The sequence below is a fragment of the Gymnogyps californianus genome, chromosome 20 (genome assembly GCF_018139145.2).
Source record: "Gymnogyps californianus isolate 813 chromosome 20, ASM1813914v2, whole genome shotgun sequence".
NCBI lineage: Eukaryota > Metazoa > Chordata > Aves > Accipitriformes > Cathartidae > Gymnogyps > Gymnogyps californianus.
The window spans coordinates 4,955,215-4,980,336 of record NC_059490.1 but is presented as its reverse complement, the minus strand read 5'-3'; the positions used below and the strand labels follow the sequence as shown (position 1 = coordinate 4,980,336).

The 25,122-nt window shown below is 40.7% G+C and overlaps 1 protein-coding gene across 6 annotated transcripts in view; it reads right to left on the bottom strand.

Annotated features, from left to right (window-relative positions):
• Positions 1 to 25,122, bottom strand: part of CUX1 (cut like homeobox 1) — a 284,502-nt gene that overhangs the window by 116,771 nt on the left and 142,609 nt on the right. For all 6 annotated transcript variants that reach the window (XM_050909117.1, XM_050909118.1, XM_050909122.1 and 3 more), the window contains 3 exons: positions 22,700 to 22,823; positions 20,656 to 20,732; positions 19,777 to 19,843 (listed from right to left, as the gene is read on the bottom strand). In XM_050909117.1, the coding sequence (XP_050765074.1) occupies positions 19,777 to 19,843; positions 20,656 to 20,732; positions 22,700 to 22,823 (268 nt within the window). The remainder of the gene's footprint in view (positions 1 to 19,776; positions 19,844 to 20,655; positions 20,733 to 22,699; positions 22,824 to 25,122) is intronic.

Below are 25,122 nucleotides of genomic sequence, written 5' to 3'. Positions count from 1 at the left end.
AAACTTTCCAAATAAAGCAAATCTAGTCTTCTGCTATTTTCTCTAGGCTTAGCTCCTTTTATGGCATTAAGTAGTAAATCAGTAATTCAGGGAACCTTACTTTGCTTCTGAAGTGTTATACAAACAGAGAGGATGGGGCCAGACTTGCTGGCCCCTCGAGCTGCACATAGCTCTGCCTCCTTCCCCCACCGCCTTACCTTCGCTTGCAGGTTGTTGTAGCTGCAGCATCTTCCCAAGCCATGGGCTGAAGCGTGCAACAGCAGTTTATTTGATGTTATATCAGAAATAAGGCCACCCTCCTGTCACACACACAAAAAAGATGCGGGAGGGGAGGATCTATATGGGCAGGATGCACAAATACATTGTAAAGCTCACTAATTTAATCCAGGAACTTTTTTCGTTAAATTTGTTCCCAGAAATGGTCAATAATGAAGTCTTCCACGGGCCCTGGCCATGTGGCTTGTTTTAGGGTATTCGGTACAGCTAACCGTACTGCAATACCAGTGCTATGTAGGTAGAAGACACAAGGGAACAGGAATTAACCAGGAAAAAAGTGCGTGTGTGGGAAATACTAAGTAAAAAAAGTTTAGTTAATACAGATACCAGACAATATATTCACCGAAAAAACAGTAACAAAAAGTGTTAAGAGAAAGAGCAAGGCTTATCTACCATACATTACACAGAAAGATTGTTAAATACTGACCTGGGTGAGAACCGGCATGTGCCCGGCATGTCTCACCGCTGCCAGCTAACTGCCTGGCTCCGCTCCGCACGAACACGGCGCCACGGCGTCACTGACGACGAGGCGGTGACAAAAATCAATCCAACAGGCAGCAAGACAAATAAGTCATCTGTATCACAGCTAAAATATGCTTTTGATCAATAATAGAAAATTAACTCGTACTCCTTTGCCAAGAAAATGGATTATTTAATCAAAGTACAGACAGATAGAGATGTTACATAATCAAAAATAGCTCGCTCTGCTATATTTAGTGGCCACTGTCTTTCAGTGAAGAGGGCAAAAGTACACCCATTATCAGTTACAAGCCCTGTACTGAAATGGTTTTCTGATGAGTTAAGCTGGTCCGACATACTTAACATCAAGATATTGTATATTTAAAACTACAACAACAACTATAAGAGTTTGAAGGCAATGAATAGGGAAAAGACAAGAAAGTCATTGCTGTCCTATGGACAGTTACCCACCAGGGTTAAAAGGATCAAGTCCCAGCTGAAACTTATACACCAGGGGAACTACAACAGTGATTTCCAACCTTTCTAACTTTCAGACTACCTGGAGTTTTCCATCAAAGGATGAAATATTAGTATAGCACATTTACAGTTTATGACTGGTTGCCTTTCACAGTTATTTCTGTGATCTCTTAGCAATAACCAGTGGAATTGCAGGAATTTGCAGAACACACAGCTAATCGCGGATCTAGACCATCAACACAGAGCTCACTTAATACTCCTGCAGCCTGACTGGGCACACTGTGCATAGCTAAGAGCCTTCCACCATTTCTGAGACCCACAGTATCTTAATTAGAAGCTCAAAGAAACATCTGTCCATGGACGGTCCCCCAGATGTGAACGACACTACCATCAATGCAATCGTCTTTCCTTCCCTCCAGCTTCCCCCCCAAACAATAAACACTAGAAAAAAAGTGCAATTAATGCTGAAGTCAAGCACCTCTAGCTTTTATGGTTTCAGATATGGAAAAATTCAAATAAGGCATCAGAAAAACCAACAGTTAAACTAAGGGCTGGTTTATAGGCCTTCCACACTTTTATTTAAAAGTTGAAGAAACCTTCCTGTTCCTAACTGGAACATGGATAAAAAGAGTGTTCAGCAGAATAGCCAGTGGTTAACATTGGTAACTACCATTTCTTATATTGTTTTAGGTATCAAGAGCAACAAGCAACTATATCAACTGGTATTTGCACCAGGTTTATAGAGCTGCTTCACGCAGCGTGGGTGTCCAGCCACAGCAGCTCTCCGAGACACTGAATACAAAGAAGTCATGGAAGCTGGTGATTCTGCAGGGCCATGCCTTTAAGGTATATTTTTCCCTGGGATGTCCATTTTAGATATTCAAGAGAAACAAAAACTTCATGTAGACAAAAAATTCTTAGTGATCACAGTATTTTAGAAAGATAAGAAAACAAACAGCATAAACAGAAATCAAAGACCGCTGCTTCAGTGTAACAGATACCTTAAGATCCCTCAAATGTTTAGGAAAGCTAGAGAGGAAAGAAAGCACTATGCCCATTAAAAATAATAATAATAAAAGATAATTATAGCTGGCTCCAAATGTTAACAATTTAATAGTTACAGGATCTAAGTACTGGAAATGACTAATGCATGCAGCAAATGTATTCGCAACAGCGTACAAAACAAAGCCCTTAAAAGTAGATAGCTCTGAAAAAAAAAAGGATAAACTGGTTTATAACATAAGCTCTGAAGCACATGACATTGAGAAAGTCTCTGTATTATCTTCCTTTTGTGACTGGCAACAAGAACATCTCCTTGATTTGCCAAGATGACGAAAGACCAATAATGCACAATTCGGGAGCTCCAGATACCTGCATGATTAGAACAACAATGTTGTATCTTTACAATTCTTAAAAGAACGAGACATGATGGGTGGATTTTTTCTACCTGCACAAAATGCCACAACATATTTTAAGACAGTCATCCATACGCAAAGTCAAGGAAAGACTGCTGATAAATTTAAGTGACTACAAACTGGAATAACTAACAAAACTCTGCTGATTATTTACTATGTGCCACTTTGTGTGCATATTTTTTGCCAGCAATATTCAAAAATACAACTTTAATCCCTACCCCCTTGCTGTGACTACAGTTCTAGTTTTAATAAACTATCAGCATTTCCCCCAAATAATTAATGAAATAGCAGCACAGAAATCAATCCATTCGCCCATGTCTTGTAAACAAATACTAATTTGCTGTTTATTTTCTTCAACTAAAAGAAGCTTATGTACACATAACTGAGTAGCCACCGGTTATACATTCAAGCTGCTTGTTAAAAAAGGACTTTTCTGCCTCAATCTGTGCACGATATGGCAAAGATCGGAGTGCAACAGGGTGCGCCCCGCCGGCAGGACAGCTCGGCGTCCAGCCCGAGTCTGGAGTGAGCGAGAACACGGAAACATTTCCTTCTCCAAACATGCCCACACGGAGACCATCACTTATCTTCCTAAGCAAACAGCAGCGCAGGTCACTCCTTCCTGCCTCCGGGTAGGCACTTCCCACTGCTACCGGCTAATGAACAATATCCTTAAGGCTTGGTGGCAGGGGCTCTGGACACCTATTTATCAAGCAGGGAATGAAAGGAGAAGTCACAGATAGCAGTAGCCTTCTGGCCCTCATTTCCTTCGTGGATGATCTGCTACTGAGCTAAAACCAGCCGCTCTGCTAGCTAGAACCAACAGTATATTTTCTATTATCAAAGCCAGAAATTCTGTTGAGTAATGCTTTCATTCAATTTGCTCACGACGTTCTCTGTTGATGAATATATCCGATTTCATGTAAATGTGATTAAATAAATCAAACAATGCTAGTCTGTATCAGTCTCAAGAGGTTCTAGTTCAAGATGTGAAATACTTGCCCCAATAAGCACAACTTGAACTAAACCTTGTGCATTCTGGATTTTTATTACCTTCTTAACCTCAGAAAGCCTCTGGTTGCCTCCTTATTTTTGTTAACGTGGATCTAACATCAGAATTACAGATTTTGCATGAACTGCCAGACTGATTCAAAGGCTTTTATAGTATGTGAGGACTGAAGAGGAAGGGATGGGAAATGAAAAGGAGAAATAAAGAAGATGGAAAAATTCCTGCAAAGTGTTTTGACTTATTTGGAGCTCACGGCTCTTGGCACACAGAGAGATCAGGTAACAGGGAAACGAGTGCTGTGGCTGACATTTTCAGATACCAGAAATCAAAAGGAACAACTCTGAAATCCAGGCCGTTTATAATCAGTTGTCTACACATGATGTTACAGGTCTAATCTTAAGTAGTCTAAGTGTTAAATCTTCATCTGCTGTGCAGAAGTTCACGTTACACCATTCTCTTTGAGAAAGAAAGGAACATCAGCCAAAGAATACAGTGATCCCATGCCACATACTCCTTGTAAAATAAAAAAGACTTTTTAAAAAGATATCAGTTGAAAAGCAGCGTGATTAAAAAAAGGAACTGTGTCTGCAAGTAGCAATGCCACCTTCCTCTGTTGTTCCCTGCCAAATTCTCATTCTGGAACTAGTAAAATGACTCCTGAAGATGACAAGGTTATCACCTCCAGCACAACTATCCAACAAAAATTGGTTTCTAGCTTCCAGGTACTAGGGAATGATATGCAAAGGACACGACTCTTTTTCCTGACAGTCACTTCCTCTCTATGAAATTAATTTCAGATAGACCACAAAAAAACCCACTCCTTCTACAACAGATTATCAGTTGCTTTGTCTTCATGTTAGGTGCACCTTCGGACAGGAGGCACGGATTTTACCCTTTTATCAATAAGCTCCCAGTCCTCTACTCCTAGAGCCCTTTGGTAAAGTGGTGAAGGATCTACCAGCCTACGCATTTCTGTGATGAAACACATCTGGAACTGCAGTCCACGGATAGAGCTCTTCCTGCCCAAGGAGCAACTGCTGCCACCAAGGCATTGCTGAGTTTGCATTTAACTAATAGACTAAGGCTCATCCATACCCTGAAAGTGGCTTCGTTGCAAACTCATTTTGCATATGAAATGGCAGACACTGCACCAGTTGAATGCTGAAACAGAGAAGCTGTTGGTATCTTCAGCAAGTTAGGGACAACGCTAAACAACTCGGCTTTAAGTAGAACATTATTTTCTCTGATATCATACACAGAAGCTGCTGTTTAATTAAAACTAAGCTGCTTAAGCCATTAAGCTGGCAAATGGCTATACCAAATGACTTGTTAGCATTCAAATAGCAGGAGTTGTTTGTTGTCACACTCAGATGGCAAGTTGCAATGCTAATGCACATTTCCCTATTGGCTCCACAAATCTAAACCAACCCAGGACTGTGAAGTTATTGAAAGTGCTACTGTGTATTACTGAGGAATGCTTTCTTACCATGATCTTCAAAGACACCAATATCATCCACTCTGATGCAATTTAACTATTTCAATTTCTGCCCTAGAAATACAAGCCATTCCAGTCATTTACTTGCATTTTTAAAGTAGAACTTATATTAATGCTGGCTTTGAGCCCCAAGTTTAAGAAAGTCCAGATACAGCCTCCTGATTCAGATCCTGCATATCTCAACATCAAAATCTGTAATTAAAAAGTATAACTTACTACAGCAGCTACTTTCTTCTGATCATATGCAATTTAAAAAAAAATAAAAAAAAAATCAACGTTTTATCTTGGGTCAGTAACAGGGAAAGATCACTCCAGCCATGCAGGCAAACTTCAAAGCCACAGAAGGTGAGCATCACTGAAAGCGCTTAAGTTGAGACAGTCTAGAAGACTCCCTGTTTGCTTATCACTAGGATTTGGGTCAAGACAGGGAGCATCAGGCAGAGGCGTCTCTGGAATTCAGGTTAGGAGACTCTGCCTCTTGCTCCTCTGCAGTCTTCACTCCCTTCCCCCAAATGGGAAGGACAGTGGCGAGGAACTTGAAACAGTTAAACGCACTGAATTTGTTGATCTTTTTACTTCCTATGAGTCATGCTCCTCAACTCTACCATTATGCATATAAAAATCTGCTACAACTCATTAAATAAATATTTCCACTTTGGCCCAGTAAAAGCAGAAGACTCCCACATTAAAGCACCACACAGGTAAAACAATGAAAAATGCTATAATGATTAAAGTTGCCCATTCCAGTGAGTTATAATGCCCATGCTATGGGGCAGTCAGTGGTAATACAGCATTATTATTATGACAGATGCCGTACGCATCTTTTTTCCTTTGGTGTGGTCTCCAGGAAAGAAGAATATTTCCATTCATCACAGAATGACCTAATGGATGGCACTGTTCAAATGAATGGTCAGCAAATGTATTTTATGTGCTTCTATTTATGTACATTTATTTTTACAGGCTACAATGCAAGCATCAGAACAGCACTTCCACTTTTCTATCCAAGGACTGAAAGACTATCCACATTAATAAAGTCTTGCCTTACCCCGTGTGCCCTTTTTACATATGGCAAAACTGAGTCATCAGCCTTGTTTTAGGTAGCGTGCTTGACACAACAAAAATAAGATGTAGAGCTAATTACCACTACAGTACATGAAAACAGGAGTGTCCTTTCCATAAGACAAAGTCTTAAACTGAATTTTCTACCAAAATGCAGTGCTTTTTTCTAGAAGTAAAGTTAATAGATGCCTAGAACTACTGAATGGAATGACAGGATCTCTCTGCATTTAGTAACAAGCCTTGAAACCTTAATCTCATGAGTCAGTAATAACAGTGGAGGAAGTAAAGACAATCTTGGGTCTATAATCAATAAGACAAGCTGCTTAAAAGACCTCATCTGAAACAAATGTGTAAATGTCTCACCAAAGCAGAGATGCTGATTTATGAGTAAAAAGTGTAAATGTACTTCCGTGATATCAGTTAAGAACAACTTGCATGTCTCATTCGCAAGGGCTTAAGGCAAACGGTTTAACATCACCAGAGTACAAACTCCTCGCTAAGTCTTTCTCCCGAATGCTACTAACACCTCTGCATGTTCTGTGTCCTGTCTAATTCTCTCTGGCTTACACCAGTCCTATCACAATTTAAATACATCAGACTCCTTCTCCATTATCAAAGGTAAACCTACAAATGCTGCATTTTTCTCTTGACAAAATCCTGCCAAGATCCCCAACCAGGCCAGTCCTAGCTGTGACACGCTCTACTACCAAAAAGAACCAGCTATGAAAAACCCAAAGACTACACAGACAGACTTTAAAGGATTTTGAGAGCAATATTCCTCCAGATAATACAATAGGACGGGTATTGTTTAGCAAGGGATGATTTACAAAAGCCGATGAATGGCATAGCGACATTAACTGCAGTAAAGCAGAATTATTATTATCAAGACTGCAGAAGAGTAAAAAGTCCAGACACTAAAACAAGCCAGGTGAATAGGCAACTTTATGACAGATGAAATTCAACACTGACAAACATGTGCTAATGCCCTGAAGAGTAATAATTGGGACTACTTATCTACACTGCTGGGCTCTACACTTCTCGCGAGGTAAATAAGATGATGGACTAATAAGAACATCCACACCTAGTTAAGATCATATTCCAAACAGAGCAAAATCCCCTCAGATAAACTATCATGATTCACGGCATAAACAACTAAATGATATGATCAGGAAGAACATTCCTATGGCAAATTAATCTACAATGATGCACTACAGAGCTAATTTAATTTTTTCCCCTTTTTGGACAGCTAGTCTACCAGCACAGGTCATTATCAGAGATCAGACAGTGGACAAGACAGAGTCATTTTATCCAATACAGAATGACTGCATCATTGTTGAGCCCAGGAAAAGTAAATAGCCTTAAAAATTCCCATTATTAGCAAAAGAGGAAAAATATATCACAGATAATTTTGGGAGTCAAATTCCAAGTTACTCTGATACTTTTCCAATGCAGGAGTATCTGGAATCTTTCCTCCCATGTCTGTATTAATCTACAGGGAAATTAACTGCTACACACTCAGTAATGTAGGGGTTAATTCTGACTGCTGTCGAATGCCCCAAGTCTGTGCTCTGTTCATCAGAGCATTAAATCTGAAAGCTCAAGAGAGTAGTGCAGCCGTGCTGCAAGGGCTATGTTATAAAGTTCTGCATTAAAAATTCATATCGTAGGCTTGCCACAGTACTCTGCTCTGGCTGAAAGGAGAGCTGGCGGGGAAATATTAGACACCCCACTGTCTTTCTGGCAATTGGAGACATTCCTCAACAAACAGCACCTCAGGAAGGGAATGAAAGGGCAAACAAACCGTGAAACAAATCAATGAGTTCAATTATCTCTCTCTCTCTCAGAAAGGAAACTTTTCATTTTTAAGGCTGTTTCATGAAATCTTTTAATGACGGCCTTGAACAAGGATGCTGGGCACTCTGGCTGCAAAGCCGGCTGCTTGGCAGTGCTTTTTATTTGTTTTACACAAGACAGAGATTCCCGAACAGAGAGGGTGAAACACAGAGCAGGGTATAGAAATCTCTCCGCAGAACAACTCTACTTACCCTTTACATTACCGTGACCACGTGGGATAACAGGCTGTAGAAATTGTTCCCACTTTCCCTGAAGTGTCTCCAGCAAAGAGTGAATTTAGATTTATTAAGATGGTTAGTTACTCCACGGTTAAGTTATGCGCTCCTCACTACTGGTTAAGGCTGCATGCATTTCACAGCAATTTATGGCAACCCAACTGGTAGATGACATTGTTCAGAATGATGGAAATGGGTGTTATATTTTTATGAAAGCCGTATGTGCCCCTCAGTTTATCTGTCTGATATAACCAGTGTATTCAGGCAGGTTAATAATCCACATACCATACATGGGGAAATACACAGGAAATGAAACATCAGTAAATACAATTTCTTGAGAAAACTATGCAAAGAAAAGTTACCCGTTTCACAATCCTCCCCTGCAACTCTGCTTAGCACCACCCGTAATAGAAAGATTCCCTTTTCCCAGTGCTGAATTTTGAATCAAAGGAAGGAAAAGGAAGAAAATGTAAGCCATTGGACAGAAGTTGCCGTGGCATTCCTTCTGTATTTTTTATATATATCTCTATAAATATATATGCTTGTTAGTATAGTTGGAAACCAGACTACTTCAACCCAGCAATCCAGGTTACGAGTGGTTCAACCACGCGAGTTCATCCAGAAGGAGGTGTAGGAGGGCAGGTTTATCATCTAGCAGGTGCAGCCCACAGGGAACTCGAGATTTATGCCTGGTAGCCAGCACAAAACAAATCAAGTCCAGAGTAGCCTAAAACCCCTCACAAATAAAAAACTGTATTGGCGGGAGGAAAAAAATACACTATTCATTGAAAGTTCATTAGTTTGAGGGAAGGAATGAAGACAGGTTGTATAGCTGGTGATCAGAAGTAACCAAAGATCATCTATTACAAGCCACTGAAAAACTGCTACAAAAGATTAGTAACGTTAAGGCAGTGCTTCAGTCAAGTTTATTTTTTGTTCAAAATTTGTTACTAACAGGCATTTAAAACTTGCAAGCAAGGTTCAATCGGCTACGGTTTATTCTGGGCATCAAGAAGCTGTATCTAAGCAAAATAAGGGAAGAAGTAGTCCTTTCTTCTATCCAGTGATTTGATTTCTTAGTTTTGATCCTTGCTGTAATACTGATTGCTGTCCATGCCCCTGACCAATCTTCCTGTGACTCAGTTTCTCAATATGTTAAAAAAATCAGAGGCAAGGCCGTCACAGGCACAAAATCATAGCCTTCGCTATGACCTGCTTCTGCAGAAACACACTAGATAAATATTAAGGGTTAATAATATCAGGCTTACAGACTTGTAAATGCATTTGTTCATTTAATGCTTTACATGAATGCTAATGAAGTTATTAACAGGCCTGCACGTTGTCTATTGTTTTTCTTGGTTTTAGTGTCTGCACCATCCTGCCTTATCCCTTCTGCTCCATGAGCTGGCCAACATCCTTCTCTTCCAAATCCCTGAATTAGTGCTCAATCCTGGTTCCTAGCTCCTTATATTTGAGATTCTCAGTTTCTTATTCAAAGATATTATTTTTAAAAACTTATTCCTATTTTAAAAAAATTCATCAAGATAATGAGATTCAGTTTCATCGTACCAGATATTTTCTGTGACACAAAACTGCAGTCCCACATGGCGTTATTGTCTTTTAATTGAGATCAGAGGATATGTAAATGAGACAGTATTTCTTAGGTCCCATTAAGTGATGTCTCCAGGATGATCAGAAGGGGCTGAACAGACAGGACACGCTCCTCTGACGACCGCATGCAGCACAGCCAACCTGCACACTGACCTGCTCCAAGCTGCAACTGCTTCTCAGAGAAGTCTTTGATTTACTGGAAATGCCACCGTTTCTGGGCCACCGTTTCATGGCCGTATCACTGCCAAAACTGCCAGAAGTCTGCAGACCAAAATCCCCTTTTCTCCTGCAACCAGGGCACAGGGCAAATGCAGAGGTGCAAGTGCTGAGGGTGACTCCTACACATAATGCCAACACAGATGCCTCCCTCCCAGCTCTGCTTCTGCCATAGGCATCACGGATAAGGGTTAAAGTCATAGATCGACATGGGAGTGGGCAGGAGAAATAATTGCCAGAAGTTTTAAAGCCCTCGTGAAGGCAGCAGGGATGACCTGTATAGCGATGCAGGCTTAGGACTTCATTCCGTAGCCTTTACCCTGAGTAATGCGAACACCCCAAAGTTCCCAACATCAACAGTACTAATAGATAATACAAAACCGAAATACTTTTTATTTTTAAAGCAACTGTGGAGAGGATAATGTCCCTGTTTCTGTAGTAAGGTGGCTTATAGCTGTGGTGTCATAGCAACATTTAAAGGCAGGGATGGGATCAGACACATTTAGGTATACATTCAACGAGACGCTGAAAAACCTGTCTAATGAGGAAACAGCATAGGGATACTTTCATAAAGGTTGTGCAAGATACAGCCACTGACAGTGATGGCACACACCTTCCTGTTCTTGGAAGAGGTAAACAAAAAAAATCAAATGAAAGCACTGGATGAATGTGAAAGTTGTCTGTATGAAACAACGTGGTACATGGGAGAGCAGGTCTCACAGCAAATGTGTGGCTTTCCAAAGGGAAAGAAGATAAAGGCAGAAGAAAGAGACTGTTTTTCAGGATACAGAGGTTTAGTGCTTGGGATCTTACAAAGTTTCCTGAACTTCCATTCTTGTTCAGGACAGCCATCTCTTTCCATTAAATGAGGGAGCACAACACACACGACTTGACTCATTTTTTCGCCTGCCCTGTCGTCGCGTGGGAGTGGGAAAAGCAGCTGGAATCCATCTACAGAGCACAAGGAGAGTTTCAAGTAAACACCAGTAAAGAAAGCCTACACATTAAATGCGTGGCTAGGTAGAGACGACTACTGCAGTAACTGCCAGTTTAACTTAGAGCCTGATGGAGAGCTTTGCTTTGTGACTGGAAATAGGTAACCCTGCATACTATACAGGGCAGGTCCTGATTGAAAACAGATGAACCATTTGTTTCTGATGATTCAAGGATTTATCCTGATTGCCTTCCCCATGATCCCAGCCCAGCAGTAGCTGTGCTGAAGGAGCCATGGCAGAACCACGTGTCCTCCTTGCTTTCACAGACAAGACCCACAAGGAAGCGATACTGTACCAAAATAACTCTGTTGATTTGCTACTCTGCATTCAAAAAAATGAGACTATTATAATTTGTAGACATACGTGAAAAGGCTGCATGAAAACCAAGCTCAGCTGACTGGGACACAGAGGCCCAAGGACCTTGTCCGTGCTCAGGGGCAGATGTGCCTTTGCGAGAAGGGTGCTCCTTCCCTGCAACTCGCTCCTTTTCTTCCTCACAAAGCCCTCCCAGGCACCTTACAGAGTTCAGCTGTTAGAGATAAAATGAGCTACCGTGGCAAGATGGCTCAAAAAACATTGGATTGCCCTTTTGTCGGACTCGCAGGGAAAGCCAGTTCCTGCTGGCAGGCTGGGACTGCAGGAATGTGCTCGTGGTCCCTCTGCTCAGCGGACTAAGGCAGCTTGCAATAGCCTGAAGAGGTCTGGCTCCAGCAAGAGCGAGTGAGAACAGACAGCACAGGGACGCTTCTGCCCCTTGTGATTTCATACAGACCCATGCACCAAGGACGCTGCAGCCTCTTCCATGCAGTTTCATGCCCAGGAAGGAGCTGTGGTTGCAACCGTGGTGAGGATGACCAACAGCATGGCTGGCACAGTAGGCTAAGACCCTTTGATGCAGTACTTCGCATTTATTTAAAGATTTCCATCTAAGGATCTCATGTCAGCCCATGGTTATAGATAACAAGGTGATGACTAGAACATGCTGGAATACCCTAAGGCTATTTTTTTCTACTTTGGGCTGTTAAATAACACCAGCTTTTAGGCTATACTAGAAAAAGGAACTGAACAGTCTCACTCGAGGTTAAAAAACAAACAAAAAAAACCCTGAAAGGACCTAGGGCACTTCTGTGCTGTCAAAAAGTTGCATTAACTAATTGCAAGCATTACAAGTCTAACAAAAGAGACAAGAGAGCCCAGCTACAGCACTAACTCCTACAAACTCTAAATGCTCCATTTATATGGACTCCTCAGAAATGCACCCTGAGAAATACAAAAAAAAAAATCGTTTTGCTAGTTTGTGGTTTATGATTCTCATGTCTGCGTATTTCTAGACTCCAGCCAAGACCAGACTTGTTGGCTTTGAGCATTATACTTACTCCTCATGCCTCAGTTTCCCTACCCAAAAGTAAAAGGCTAATGAAAACATTTCAAAGCAAGTACTCAGTATTTCGCAAAGGCAAGTGTTTTATGGTAACACTGCAATTCACTCCCCACAGCATACTATCTTGCAACTTTTCTGGTTTGACTGTAGGCTGAACCAGAAATTTGACAAAAAAGGCTGGTTTGCACGAGGGCTTTCAAGCCCTATTTCACACAAGAGCTTTAGATCAAAATAAGCAGCAGATCTCCAAAGTATTTTCATTCATCTTCATTTCTAGGTTTTAAGCAAAACATTAATGTTACATAGTGACTTTCAGCCTGTTGAGTTTTGCATAAGGCACAGTTAAAACTTTTAACAAATATCTCAAATTGTAAAATGCAGACAGAGCTTTCTGTTAAGATTTAAGACATTCAATTTTTCTTCCCTTTTTTTCCTTAAAAAAAAAAATTAGTTTTCTGTAACATCTTCCCTGGTTTCTCATCCCCCCATTACCACTACTCCTGGGGTTTCACTGATGGCAGTATGACTAGGAAATTTAAGAAGAGAAAAAACTGTAAGAGACATGGCCTATGAAGTTCTCCATCTCCTGTTTTTAGGGAAATTACTTCAAACACAGCAATAATTCCAGAGATGAGCATTAGAAGTTAATGACTCATCAAAAGAACAGGAAATAGGAAACTTTAAGACCTTAAAGGCACAGCAAATAGAAGCTATTTTATGTCATGTACAACACAACCACCCTAACTACAGTATTTCATGCTCAATGGGGGGAAGCAGCATTTGAGACCATCTATCACAGTAATTATGTGATGCTGGAGGGAGCATGACTTTATTTTTTATTCAGTTTGACCCTGAGCACCATCAAAATGGAAGACTACAAACATTTGAGAAGTGATATATTGGTATCAGCCAGCACTTAAACAAGAAAGATTTGTTAAAAAAAATTAAAGTAAATAATTCATAGGCCAAATTCAATTCTCACTATATATTGGGAATTATTCCCCTGAAGTCCAAGTTAACTGAGATTTGCTCCAATGTAACAGAAGATTTCACATGAATACTTGAACTCCAATTCCATCACCTAACTTCAGGCAGAAATAATTCTTCATGAATCCTCTAGAACTACTGGTCCTCTGTCTTCAAGTCCAATCCTATACTCCTTCCATGCAGAAACCACATCTTTAGAACTTTATTCTACATTGATGCCTGAAGAATAGGTCTGTTCGATAACGAGTAGGAAGAGAAGCACCCTTCACCCCAAACAGCCAAAAAACACAGGCATCCCCTTCTGTTCCTGTATTTTTGGCGTATAATCCATGAAACCTCTTCCCTTCCCCACAACTGGAGACTCAAGTGCCTTGCGCCTGCGTGCAGGTAACACGAGGAGCTGTTTACCTCCCTGCTGTCCCTCCCTGGCAGCCCTCCTGCCTGTCTGACACCATCGCCTGCCTCTGCCCCAGCACTCCCCATCTGTCACCCACCTCTGACTCTGTGCAGATTACTTGAGGATTTATTTTCAAGCAGGATATAGGGACGAAAATAGGCATTACTTTGTCCTCCCACTCCTGAGCTTCTACCTATTTGTTTCATTAACTTCTTTTACATTGTCATGATATCATGCTGTAAGCTCTTTAGGGCAGAGACGGCCTTTGTAAGAGATACATGCACGGTGCCCACTCCGGTATCCCCAGCCTCGCTGACCGAGGTCTATGACCACGGCAAAAAAAGGCGCATTAAATACTGGTATTGAAATCCCGTGAGTCCAGTTTTCCGATTCAAGCCCTAAAACAATGAAAAACTCTCCTTTATCATAAAGCAGGGACTGCCAGCTTGCAGACTGCACTTTCATCAACTGCACTCTGTTCATTTCCAGATTTAGTTTTCATTAAAATGCAGTCCAGGATTAAAATAAGTCAGCTGGATCTATACAGTGGGGTAATTTGCAATATTGGACCAGTGTACAGTCTTAATGACGCTACACCAATATGCCCTCCTGTGTCATCCTTAGCTGTGTTGCCAAAAAAAATAATAATCAGTCTAATCTATGAAAGGACAACAATTCTCTGCTTCATATACTGGAAGGCAAAATATTTTTCTACAAGTTATTGAAAGTAGTTGTTTTAGGACGACTGCTTTAGTAAATATGAAAACCTCCTTCTCCATTGCATTTTCTACGCATACACTACTTCTAGAAGAACAAAAAGTCTGCATCTTTCAGCAAATCGCATAGGTAACAAAACTGGTAGCAGAGCTGCTTTGACTGACAACCTTAACGTAAACATTTTTTGCTTTGTGTTGTTTATGAAGGCTCTTTATTGCAGAAGGGGGGGCAGTACCTAAAATCCTCACAAGACTACTTAACATTTACTGGTGAAAATGTAGCATTTCAGTGAAATTCGATATTTTCTTTCATCAAAGGCAGGGAGCCTCAACCCACATGTTAACAGTAATGTAACAAGCCTACTGTATGTGCTACAACCGAAGATCCTTTTCCAATTAGAATTCATTTAGGCTGGGGGAAAGGAGGGGTCGGAGCAAAGAGGTGGCTCTGGAATTGATCTAAAACTGGAATTCAACCCTTCTGGCTGGGAGCATTAACCGCTCAGCTGGGAATCCCAAGCACTTGCTCGGACTCTGCAGCGAAGCAGAAGTGAAAGAGCAATGTTAGCAAGGAGAACAGTTTGTCCCTGGAAAACTAAGGAAATGCATACAAGAATGTTTCTTTTTCTACAGAGGAGGAAGAAAAAAAAGTCTATTGCACTAGGGGAAAAAAAACCCCAACATTCTTTAATTTTCCTGACACTCAAGTCTGAGTTTGCTTTTCAGTTCCAGCTCCGATAGAATCTCCAGATCAAACTCATTAGTGTTGGTTAAATCCAGGTTTGCTGATAGAAACGTGTGGGACAGCAAACAAAATCAGTATCAGGCCTCGAGAGAGGATGTGCCTCTTTAATTGAAAAAGGCAGAGTAATCATTCATTTATTTAACCCAGAGATGATTATAATCTGAAAACCTTGAAATCCTCTTACACAACAACTGTTTTGGCAAGCCCCTCTGTGTTCCAACAAATATTAAACTGTGCTTGCCATTTGTCTAAGGAATCTTGTATTAATAAACATGAAGAAGAACACTTTTACCTCCCACACTCAATGACAGAGGAAAACAAAGACCAGCTGTATTCATCAATGGATCCTTGTTCTGCACATAAAGGCTAATTACATTTTACTTCAAGCCTACACATGGAAAACTTTGCTGCTGCCATCTTGTCAAATTCAGCTTCTGATATTCCAGCTGACAGACTGCAATGACTGCACATAATAAACTTCTTTTTGTCATTAACACCTTCAGCGCCCTGCACACGGGGTATCTGCGGGATGCGGGGGCCAGGGGAAGGGGCACGGGCAGCACCTCCGCTCCGGCTGTACACACGTTACCTGCTCGCTGGCAAAGGGAACGGGGGATTTTTATAGACTGGGATGACAGAAGCTAGTTTGCCTGAACATTTTAATTTCAGCAACTGATCTCATTTGAAGACGCCTTGCTAGCATCAAGTTCGGACGGTACCTCCGTACCTCACTTTGCATGTAGTACTTTGAACAGGGACATTTTGAAAAGATAAACAAACAAGTTGACATAATGATTTCCAACTTTAAGATCACAACAACCAGTCGCTAGGACAAAATCCAGACTCCTTAATGCTGATACTGAAGACTTCTTACTGTGTATTTCTTTTGCTTCTTTTTCTTGTTTGAAAGATTTTCAAAGTTACAAACAGTTGAAAGACAGCTTTATTCCAAAACTGAAAATCTTAAAAGCACTGTTAGCTTTAAAAAATTGACAATTATCTTTTTTTTCCTGAAGGCACTCCAATTCATCTGCATCAAATAAGCGTCTGTAAAACTAACAATTCTGGCCTAAGATAAAAATCACATGTTTTTAAAACATAAAATTAAAATTGGCAATACAAGTAGCTTTTCAGACTTAGATCAAAAGAGGGTTTCTTTTTAGAAAAGAATCAAACTGTCTTTCACTGTTTTTATTGGTGTTTTTTCAACATTTCTCCCAGCTTTTACAATTAAAATAGATGACTCAATTTCACTGTCTACATTCAGTTCCCTTTTCATGTTTTTCTAGATTTCCATATTGCAAAATTTGGGCTACAAACGCCACAGATGGCTGTTGTTATGCAAGAACTATTCCTGCCATAAATATCCAAAACAATGATAAAATATTTCTGCTGTTATTAGGTCCTACAAGTTTGTTTTCACAGTACATTAGTTTGGGAGATAAAGTACATGCTTAATGTCTGCTTCAGGATTCAGCTCCATGATCACTATATTCTAGACCCAGCCTTCATAATCATTCTGCTACAGAACACAATAAACTTCTTGTTACTGCAGATGCTACTAATTTTATGTAATTCTGTATATATTCGGTAAGAATCATACTCAAGATCATATGAAAATATTTCCGTGTGAATCTATCTGAAAGAATGAAACATTAGAAACGGAAACAAACATTTTAGAGTACATCTTTTGCTCAGTATAAGATAAATTACAGTACTTAGGGAAATAGTATTAAAAAATGAAGCAAACACTCTGCAAATAAAAACATTAAAAAGGGTGAGGGGTTATTAGGTTCAGTGCCTACAACCACTGAGCCCTGATCTCTGACTGTTCCCGCAGAAGCGACTGCAAGACAAAATAACAGCAACAGAGCTGCCAGCATCAGTTACGTGCAGAAAAAAAAATAAAGGCAATCTGCAGTAATTTAGGGCTCCATCAGAAACATTCATTAGTATGCGTCTCTTAGAGAAGGATGAAATCAATGAGGGAACAAAAATACTTTTGATCACCTTATATGGAACTCAAAGGAAACTGGACTTATAGAGCAAAACCAAAATTTACCTAGAAGATTATCTTGAACGATGTAAAAGGTGTTTCAACTCCAAGCGCTGATTCTTAACTACTACTGACTGAATTTTGTAAGCTCCAAGTTCCCCATATACTCAGTGGGGAATCGGATCCTCAACGCTCGCAGAACTACACGCTAAGAAATCAAAACTTGTTGCCAATTTGACTGGCTTTGAAAAACGCATATCATCTAGACTGCCATGAGCCATACCAGAAAGCACTCACCTACAGACAAAAACAAGATCATGTCACTCCTCCCACCAAGCCTAGGCTATAATTTTCCTGCCCCAACACGGAGACTGCCAACAGCCTTCCCTTACCATTTCTCCTGTACCAGAATGGGTGGTAAGGGCAGAAGCAAGGGTTTTCCTCTCTGTTCACCCGATCACCTGCCTACTTGGAAGCGGAGGTGAAGCTGGGGCTCTGCGGGATGCGGATAGCGGGCACAGGGATGTGATGTGCGTCTTCCAACACTTGCCCTTACAGAAGGCCAGAGACACCCATCTGAAATGGCTTCTTCTTTCCCACCCCATTTCCAGACACAGAAATGACTCTTTGGGCTTAATACTGCTGATCATGAGAATTCCTTCTCATTACTAACTTTCCTTAAATATGAAGGGTTCAAAGAAAAACAGCAGAAGTCTGTCTCTCTTTTGTTGTTTCCTACACTGATTGTTAATAAAACCAGGGGATAATTGAAAACAGTAGCCATTAAGACGACAAGGATATATATTTTTGAGACTCTTTTCATGTTCTACTTGAAAACAAGAAAAATCTGCCAAAAATGCTACTCTCTGTAATTTGGGGTGAATTTGACAGAGTGATGACTGCTACCCCAAAAGCAAAAAGAACTAGGGTGCCTAACAGTGAAATAGAAACTGATGTCATCTACCTGGACTTGTGCAAAGCATTTGACACTGTCCCGCACGACATACTTGTCTCTAAATTGGAGAGACAGGGATTTGACGGATGGACCACTCGGTGGATAAGGAATTGGCTGGATGGTCACACTCAAAGAGTTGTGGTTAATGGCTCAATGTTCGAGTGGAGAGCAGTGACGAGTGGCGTTCCTCAGGGGTCGGTATTGGGACTGGCACTGTTTAACACCTTTGTCAGCGACACGGACAGTGGGATTGAGTGCACTCCGACGACACCAAGCTGTGTGGTGCGGTCGACATGCTGGAGGGAAGGGATGCCATCCACAGGGACCTTGACAGGCTTGAGAGGTGGGCCCGTGCGAAACTCATGAAGTTCAACAAGGCCAAGTGCAAGGTCCTGCACACGGGTCGGGGCAATCCCAAGCACAAATACAGGCTGGGCAATGAGTGGATTGAGAGCAGCCCTGAGGAGAAGGACTTGGGGGTATTAGTGGATGAAAAACTGAGTATGAGCCAGCAATGTGCACTCGCAGCCCAGAAAGCCAATCGCAACCTGGCCACGCTTCTTTTGATGCAGCCCAGCAGGTCGAGGGAGGTGATTCTCCCCCTCTACTCTGCACTCTTGTGAGACCCCACCTGGAGTACTGCATTCAGCTCTGGGGCCCCCAGCGTAAGAAAGACATGGACCTGCTCGAGCACGTCCAGAGGAGGCCACAAAGATGATCAGGGGGCTGGAGCACCTCTCCTATGAGGACAGGCTGGTAGAGTTGAGGTTGTTGAGCCTGGAGAAGAGAAGGCTCCGGGGAGACCTTATAGCGGCCTTCCAGTACTTAAAGGGGGCCTACAGGAAAGATGAGGAGGGACTCTTTATCAGGGAGTGTAGTGATAGGACAAGGGGTAACAGTTTTAAACCAAAAAAGGGTAGATTTAGATCAGATATTAGGAAGAAGTTCTTTACTGTGTGGATGGTGAGGCACTGGCACCGGTTGCCCAGAGAGGCTGTGGATGCCCCCTCCCTGGAAGAGTTCAAGGCCAGGTTGGATGGGGCTTTGAGCAACCCGGACTAGTGGAAGGTGTCCCTGCCCGTGGCAGGGGGGTTGGAACTAGATGATCTTTAAGGTCCCTTCCAACCCAAACCATTCTATGGTTCTATGATTCTTTACTAAACTAAATTCTATTTTCACCAAGATTGGAAGATCACAGTAAAGATCTTATTTCTGAAATTGCCCTATTTCTAAATAAAATGTAAGAGATACATAGTATAAGAGATACATAGTAGATGCAGCACCTGAAAATGAAACCAGGAATGCAGCAGCATACGTGCCAGGAAAAGTGTCTTGTTGGGTGGAAGAAAATATGAAAACTAATAATCTCCCTGTAGGAGGCCAAATTATGACCATGTTTTCCAACAAATTTGGACTCCTGAACCTCTTCCATCTCATCTGTCTCCAACAGACAGATGCAAAACAAAAAAGCAGTGATACCCTGAAGGAAGACATAGAAAGAAAACAGTGAAATCTTACTTTGCAGTAGTTTCTTCATCGTATTTTGTTTTCAGATCAAATAGTTCTGTTCTGGTTTTTTCCAAGGCTAAAAGGCATAAACATGAAGCATTACAGCACTGTAACAGCAGTGAAAAGCAGAAAGACTACTCCTTTTTCTTTTATTCAGCCATAAATAAAGCTGTACATCTCCTGATGAAAAATTCTTTGCTTTATCTTTTTACCTAGGCAAACCATTATGACTTAGAAAATACATAGCTTTTGATTTTTCACAATTTCTTACAGTATTTCTTTTACATTGCAAAAATTCCCAGTTTCTGCTTAACAAAGCTAGACACTACTAATTTCTTACTAAGCTGGCTAAACTGCTTATTCATTTGAAACATTTATTGCAGTAATTCAGGGAATAAAATTTCATGTGTTCTCATAGTAAACAAAACCAAATGTGCCCAGACCTGGAATCTGTAAGTATGCAGAGATGAAAATTAATGACAAGCAAGTCATAGCAACAGGCAAGACACACTGGTAGAAACTGGGTTCGTACTGGACCCAGATCACTACATGTATTTATCATAGTTCAGAAATGTGTGAAACCAGAGCAAAACACAACATGGATGAAAAGTTCCATGGCCTGTTTTAATTGCAGCGATGCTCTAATGCTGTACGTGCTTCATGCTCGGCCTTGTCCGCTGTATTTACCAATAGACCGGCTGCAACACAAGCATTCACTTAAGGTGTGAAGCCCAAAAGAAGCTCCGATTCACAAAGCACGTTCAAGCTCTGTTGTATCTCTCTGCACTTGCAAGAGCTGGTTCACACACAGTCCTGATACATTTAATGATCTCTATCCTCTCACCTCCAGCCTGATCATTGGTATAGGTCAGAATAGCGATGCCAAACCTGTTTGCAAAGCTTGAACTTTGTGTTCGGCTTCTTCCAGCTTCGAGGCTGTCGACATCTGTGTCTCCTGCAATTTTCTATAAAGGGAAGAGACGAGGTGAGAACGGAGCTTGTAATCACGTTAAACAACTTATTTGTATTTTGCAAATTTGGAAGATAGAGTGATTAAATGTCTCAACTGTAATCAGACAACTGACAACACCACACAGACTACAAGGTGCTTCAATGGGACCCATAAATCATGTCACATTGCAATACTGTTCATACTTTGCAGTCCCACTTATTAAAATTTTAACAGTGTAGCCACCTCATAACATAAGCTGTGAACATTATACAAGAGTTGACTGCTACATAAATGACAACTTTAGTGGAAGGTTTTCTTGAGCATAATTTGTTTTGGAAATGTCACACACATTAAGAAAATTGTCACCAAGCACCCTCTGTTGTACAAAGTTAGTACAAGAAGAATGATACATTTCCATTTTACTGTCATAATGAAGAAATTTGTTGCCATAACTGATATAGTGAATAGATGCGGCAGCTGTTTCACCATAGCTGTAATGGATGCCAAATGCAGTAATATTATTAGCTACTCTTTAAAAAAACACACATATTTCAAAACAAATCTCACATTGATATTTTCCATATAACATGAGCAAACCTTTAATATGCTCACATTTCTTATGTCCACAGGCAATATTTTCCTGTTTGTGGCAGTTATACATGTTTTAATATTATCTGGCCATACAGTCACTACACTCTTTGCTAAAGGCTAGACTACAGGAGTTACAAAACTCATCTGTGAAAGGGAGTTGCTCCAACATCTCCCAGGAGTCGCTGCTTTTTACGACATTGCCTTTAAGATATTCTGCAGATTTCAGAATTGTGAAATGGCTTATGAAACTACCAGTATCCTACTTGCACTCCATAGGGCGCATAAATTTATTCTCCAACATTGCTGACCAGGTTAAAAACTATTTATAGCGAGAAACATGCGTCAGTTCCCTTCATACCAAATTACATACTTAGAACTCAAAACCTCTCTTATACACACTTTTATTTGCATTCCATGACCTGCCATTTTATTTTATTTTTAAGCTTATCTAAATTGTACTTGTTAAAGCCACTGCTTACAGGCTACTTATCAAAAAGTAACCACAAATATTGATGAATTAAAAAACGCTTTGCATTCACCAGTAGATTCTTCCCACTCAGACCTGAATTTAAACAACCAACCCACCAACTAAAAAGCTCACGTAAACTGAAGGGCTTCCACGCTAAGTTGAATGTATTATAGCTTCAGTGTTATTGCTCCATGGGAGAAATAAATTCTCAAGGTAGGGAACGCAGCCTGAAAGAACTCCCTCTTAAGACCCTTGGTCTTGTCCTGCCTGATCTGTTTGCCCACTAACCTACAAGTTTCAAACATTCCCTGCTCATTTGCAAAAGATTAGAAATGCATCCAAGATGCTTCCAAAAATCAACAATAAATAATTAAAATACTTCTTAATTTTGACATGTAGGAATATGCAAACCTTTTCAGGATAATTCAGGAACACAACCCCTCTCTTAGACATTACCATAGGAGCAGGGGTGATGCATCTTTTACCCAGGCTCTTGGGTACAGTGTTTCATCTTAAACAGCTCAGGGTTGTACAGATTGTACAATGGTACTGTGACACACAAAGCGGACATAGCAGACTGAATTACACTGTCGGCTAATGGAGAAAGATTAGTGTCACAAAGGACAATACAGCTAGTGAAGAATAAAAGCAGGTTTGCACCCTTCTGAACATGACGCTCCCCCCCCAACACTACCGCGAAGAAACAATCTGTCCTTGTTTTACTTCCACACTTCCACAATTGTTTTTCTGTGCAAAGTTGAGTATCAAATGATTCCGTGTCAAACACATAAATCGTCAGAATCGCTCAATATATGAGCTGTCTCAGTACACTGAAGAGAGAGTCCTGGCTGGGAAGATTAAACAGAAAAATACATCCCTCCTCTTCTACAATACCTACAGACACACACATGCACACTCACCTCTCCTTCTCCGCAAAATCATTTTGTAACTTTTGTTCTTTTTCAAGGGCTATATTCTCCGCTTGGTTCTTCAGGGTCTGTTCATATTCTCGGATTTTCTCTTTAAGTGCTTTTATTGTAACCTCTACAGAAAAAAAATAGGGGAAGAATGAGTTTACACAGCTCCACGTGGTTCCACAACACAAGGCTTTCTTTACCCTGTAGGCTCAGTGTGTTTTAAACTTTAGCTCTTCAACTCTGACACAAAATCAATGGATATGAGTCCCTTTGGAGACCTTTTACTCCCTAAATGTTAAATTGAACTTTAAGTGTTTAGGTTGAGAAGGATCAATGGAGTTTGCTAGAAAGCAGAGCGAAGAAGGTTCCTCTAACATGACTTTAAAAAAACAGAAGAAAAAAAAAATCAATTGTAAAATATAATATCACCTTATTGACAAGTCTTAAATTAGCTTGCTGTTGAGTGGAGATTAATAAAGTCCCAGTGTAGGTTTAAGTATGCATTTACACATAGGACAGTTAATTCACATAACTGTGCTCATGTAAAAAGAGGCAGTTTTACTATGGTTCATGCACAGATGCAATCTAACACTAATTGAACACATATCTGGGATACAGCTACGTTCTGCTTCACAACTGATGAAAAATATGGCAGTTAAGATTTAACTGCTGTATTAACAGTAGATCAGATTCGACAGACACTCTGGAGCCCTTCATATTCTAGTTGCTCTAACTGCCTTGTCATCAACACTGGGTTTTACGCACAAGCATTAACTATTATAACTTTCTGAGTGCACTTGTAGCCTTCCAGGGAATTTGCAGAAACCCTTCTCTCAGATAAAGAAGCTATTTTGCATTTACTGTGCCCAGTAATGGATGAGAGAAGACGCATAAACCTGCAGAGTTACGGCACAGCCTCTGATGGACAGCATCTTGTTACATGCCCTGATCCGTTCCTACGTGAAAGCCCTTTGATCCCACCCACAGGAAAGGACTGAATCCTTATAGGGCTCATAAGAGGAAAAGCAGGACATTCACCAGAGTATGCTTTGTAACAATAATGGAATTTGGAAAAAGCATTAGACTGCCAGAAGACTCTCAGCTAGCAATACATTTCAGCGTACTTACACAGAGATGCGGTGGTTTAAAGACATCAGCTTATTAACAGATGCCATTAACAATGCCTTAGGAAAAAATACCTTTGGACATAAAAAGTTTCTCATTCTGCAGAAACATTGTAGAAAGACAAGCTCTACTATGAAAAGTAAAGCCTATGGACTCGGGGAAAAAAAATCTCAATAATATCACACAAAACCATGCATAATCCTTTCAAAGTCTCGACTTTTAGACTTGACTAGAGAACTGTAAAGCCAGACAGTAGATAGCTGGTGACAAGATCCGGTGTCTGGGAACTACACCAAAGGTAGCTTGGGCCACTGTGACCACAAAAAAGGGGGGGAACAGTGGTAACAATGATTGCCAGCAAACCAGCTACTTTTGAAAGAAGGAGCGGGATTTTGCTAGCCGTGCAAAAATCAGATGAGGCTCATTACTGAGTAACAGGCTGTGAAAAGGACATGTCACTTTTTTTTTTTTTTTTTTTTTTTTTTTTTAAAGCAAAGCAAAATTCTTCTCTGAGATCCGGGAAGTAATACAAATTCTGATCTTTTCCTGAATAAGCAAAGGATGCTCCTTCACACAGACAAAAGGAGGCTCATTCATACGTACAAAGGATGTACTCTTGTACTGGAGGCACCTTTGCTCCAGGTATTTTCAGACATAAATCTGCAAAAATATTCAGGTATACGGAGAAGCAGAGAGCGAAATAATCTCACGGAAATGCATATAGTTGCATCTTGAGAAAGTTTGAATGTTCCATTTTAAAAGGAAACAAAACTACAAAAATGAATGCAAGAAGTGCACAAATACAGGAAAAAAATATGACTTTTGTAACAACATCTGTTTTTACCTTTAGGCACCTAACAATGCACGTGTTGGACAAGCACAGTTTAATCCTCTACATTGCTTGAAGAACTAAGTGCCTTCTTTACTGTTCAGGTCAGCCAAAGCTTGTCAGCCACTGCCATTTATACCAGTTTTGGAAGAAGTTCTTACAGGCACCGTATGGCTCATACACAGCCCTCCAAACAAAGAGATTAACTGATCAAAGCACCCTTAGCTAACAACAGGCTTTTCCCTGGATATCTTATTAATCCCTGTTTGAAACAGAGTGTAAAACTATTGCGCTGGAGTGAAAAACAACGCAAAGATTACAGTGGCAAAACAGAAAGGAAGTCAGCGCACACCAGGGAAAATAAAAAATGCCAGTTTATGAGTGGTTGCAGCAAAAAACTCTGGAAGTCAAGATCTTTTCCGCTTTCCGGGGTGAATCCCTATGTCATGCCTGGATGTACAGGATGCACAGC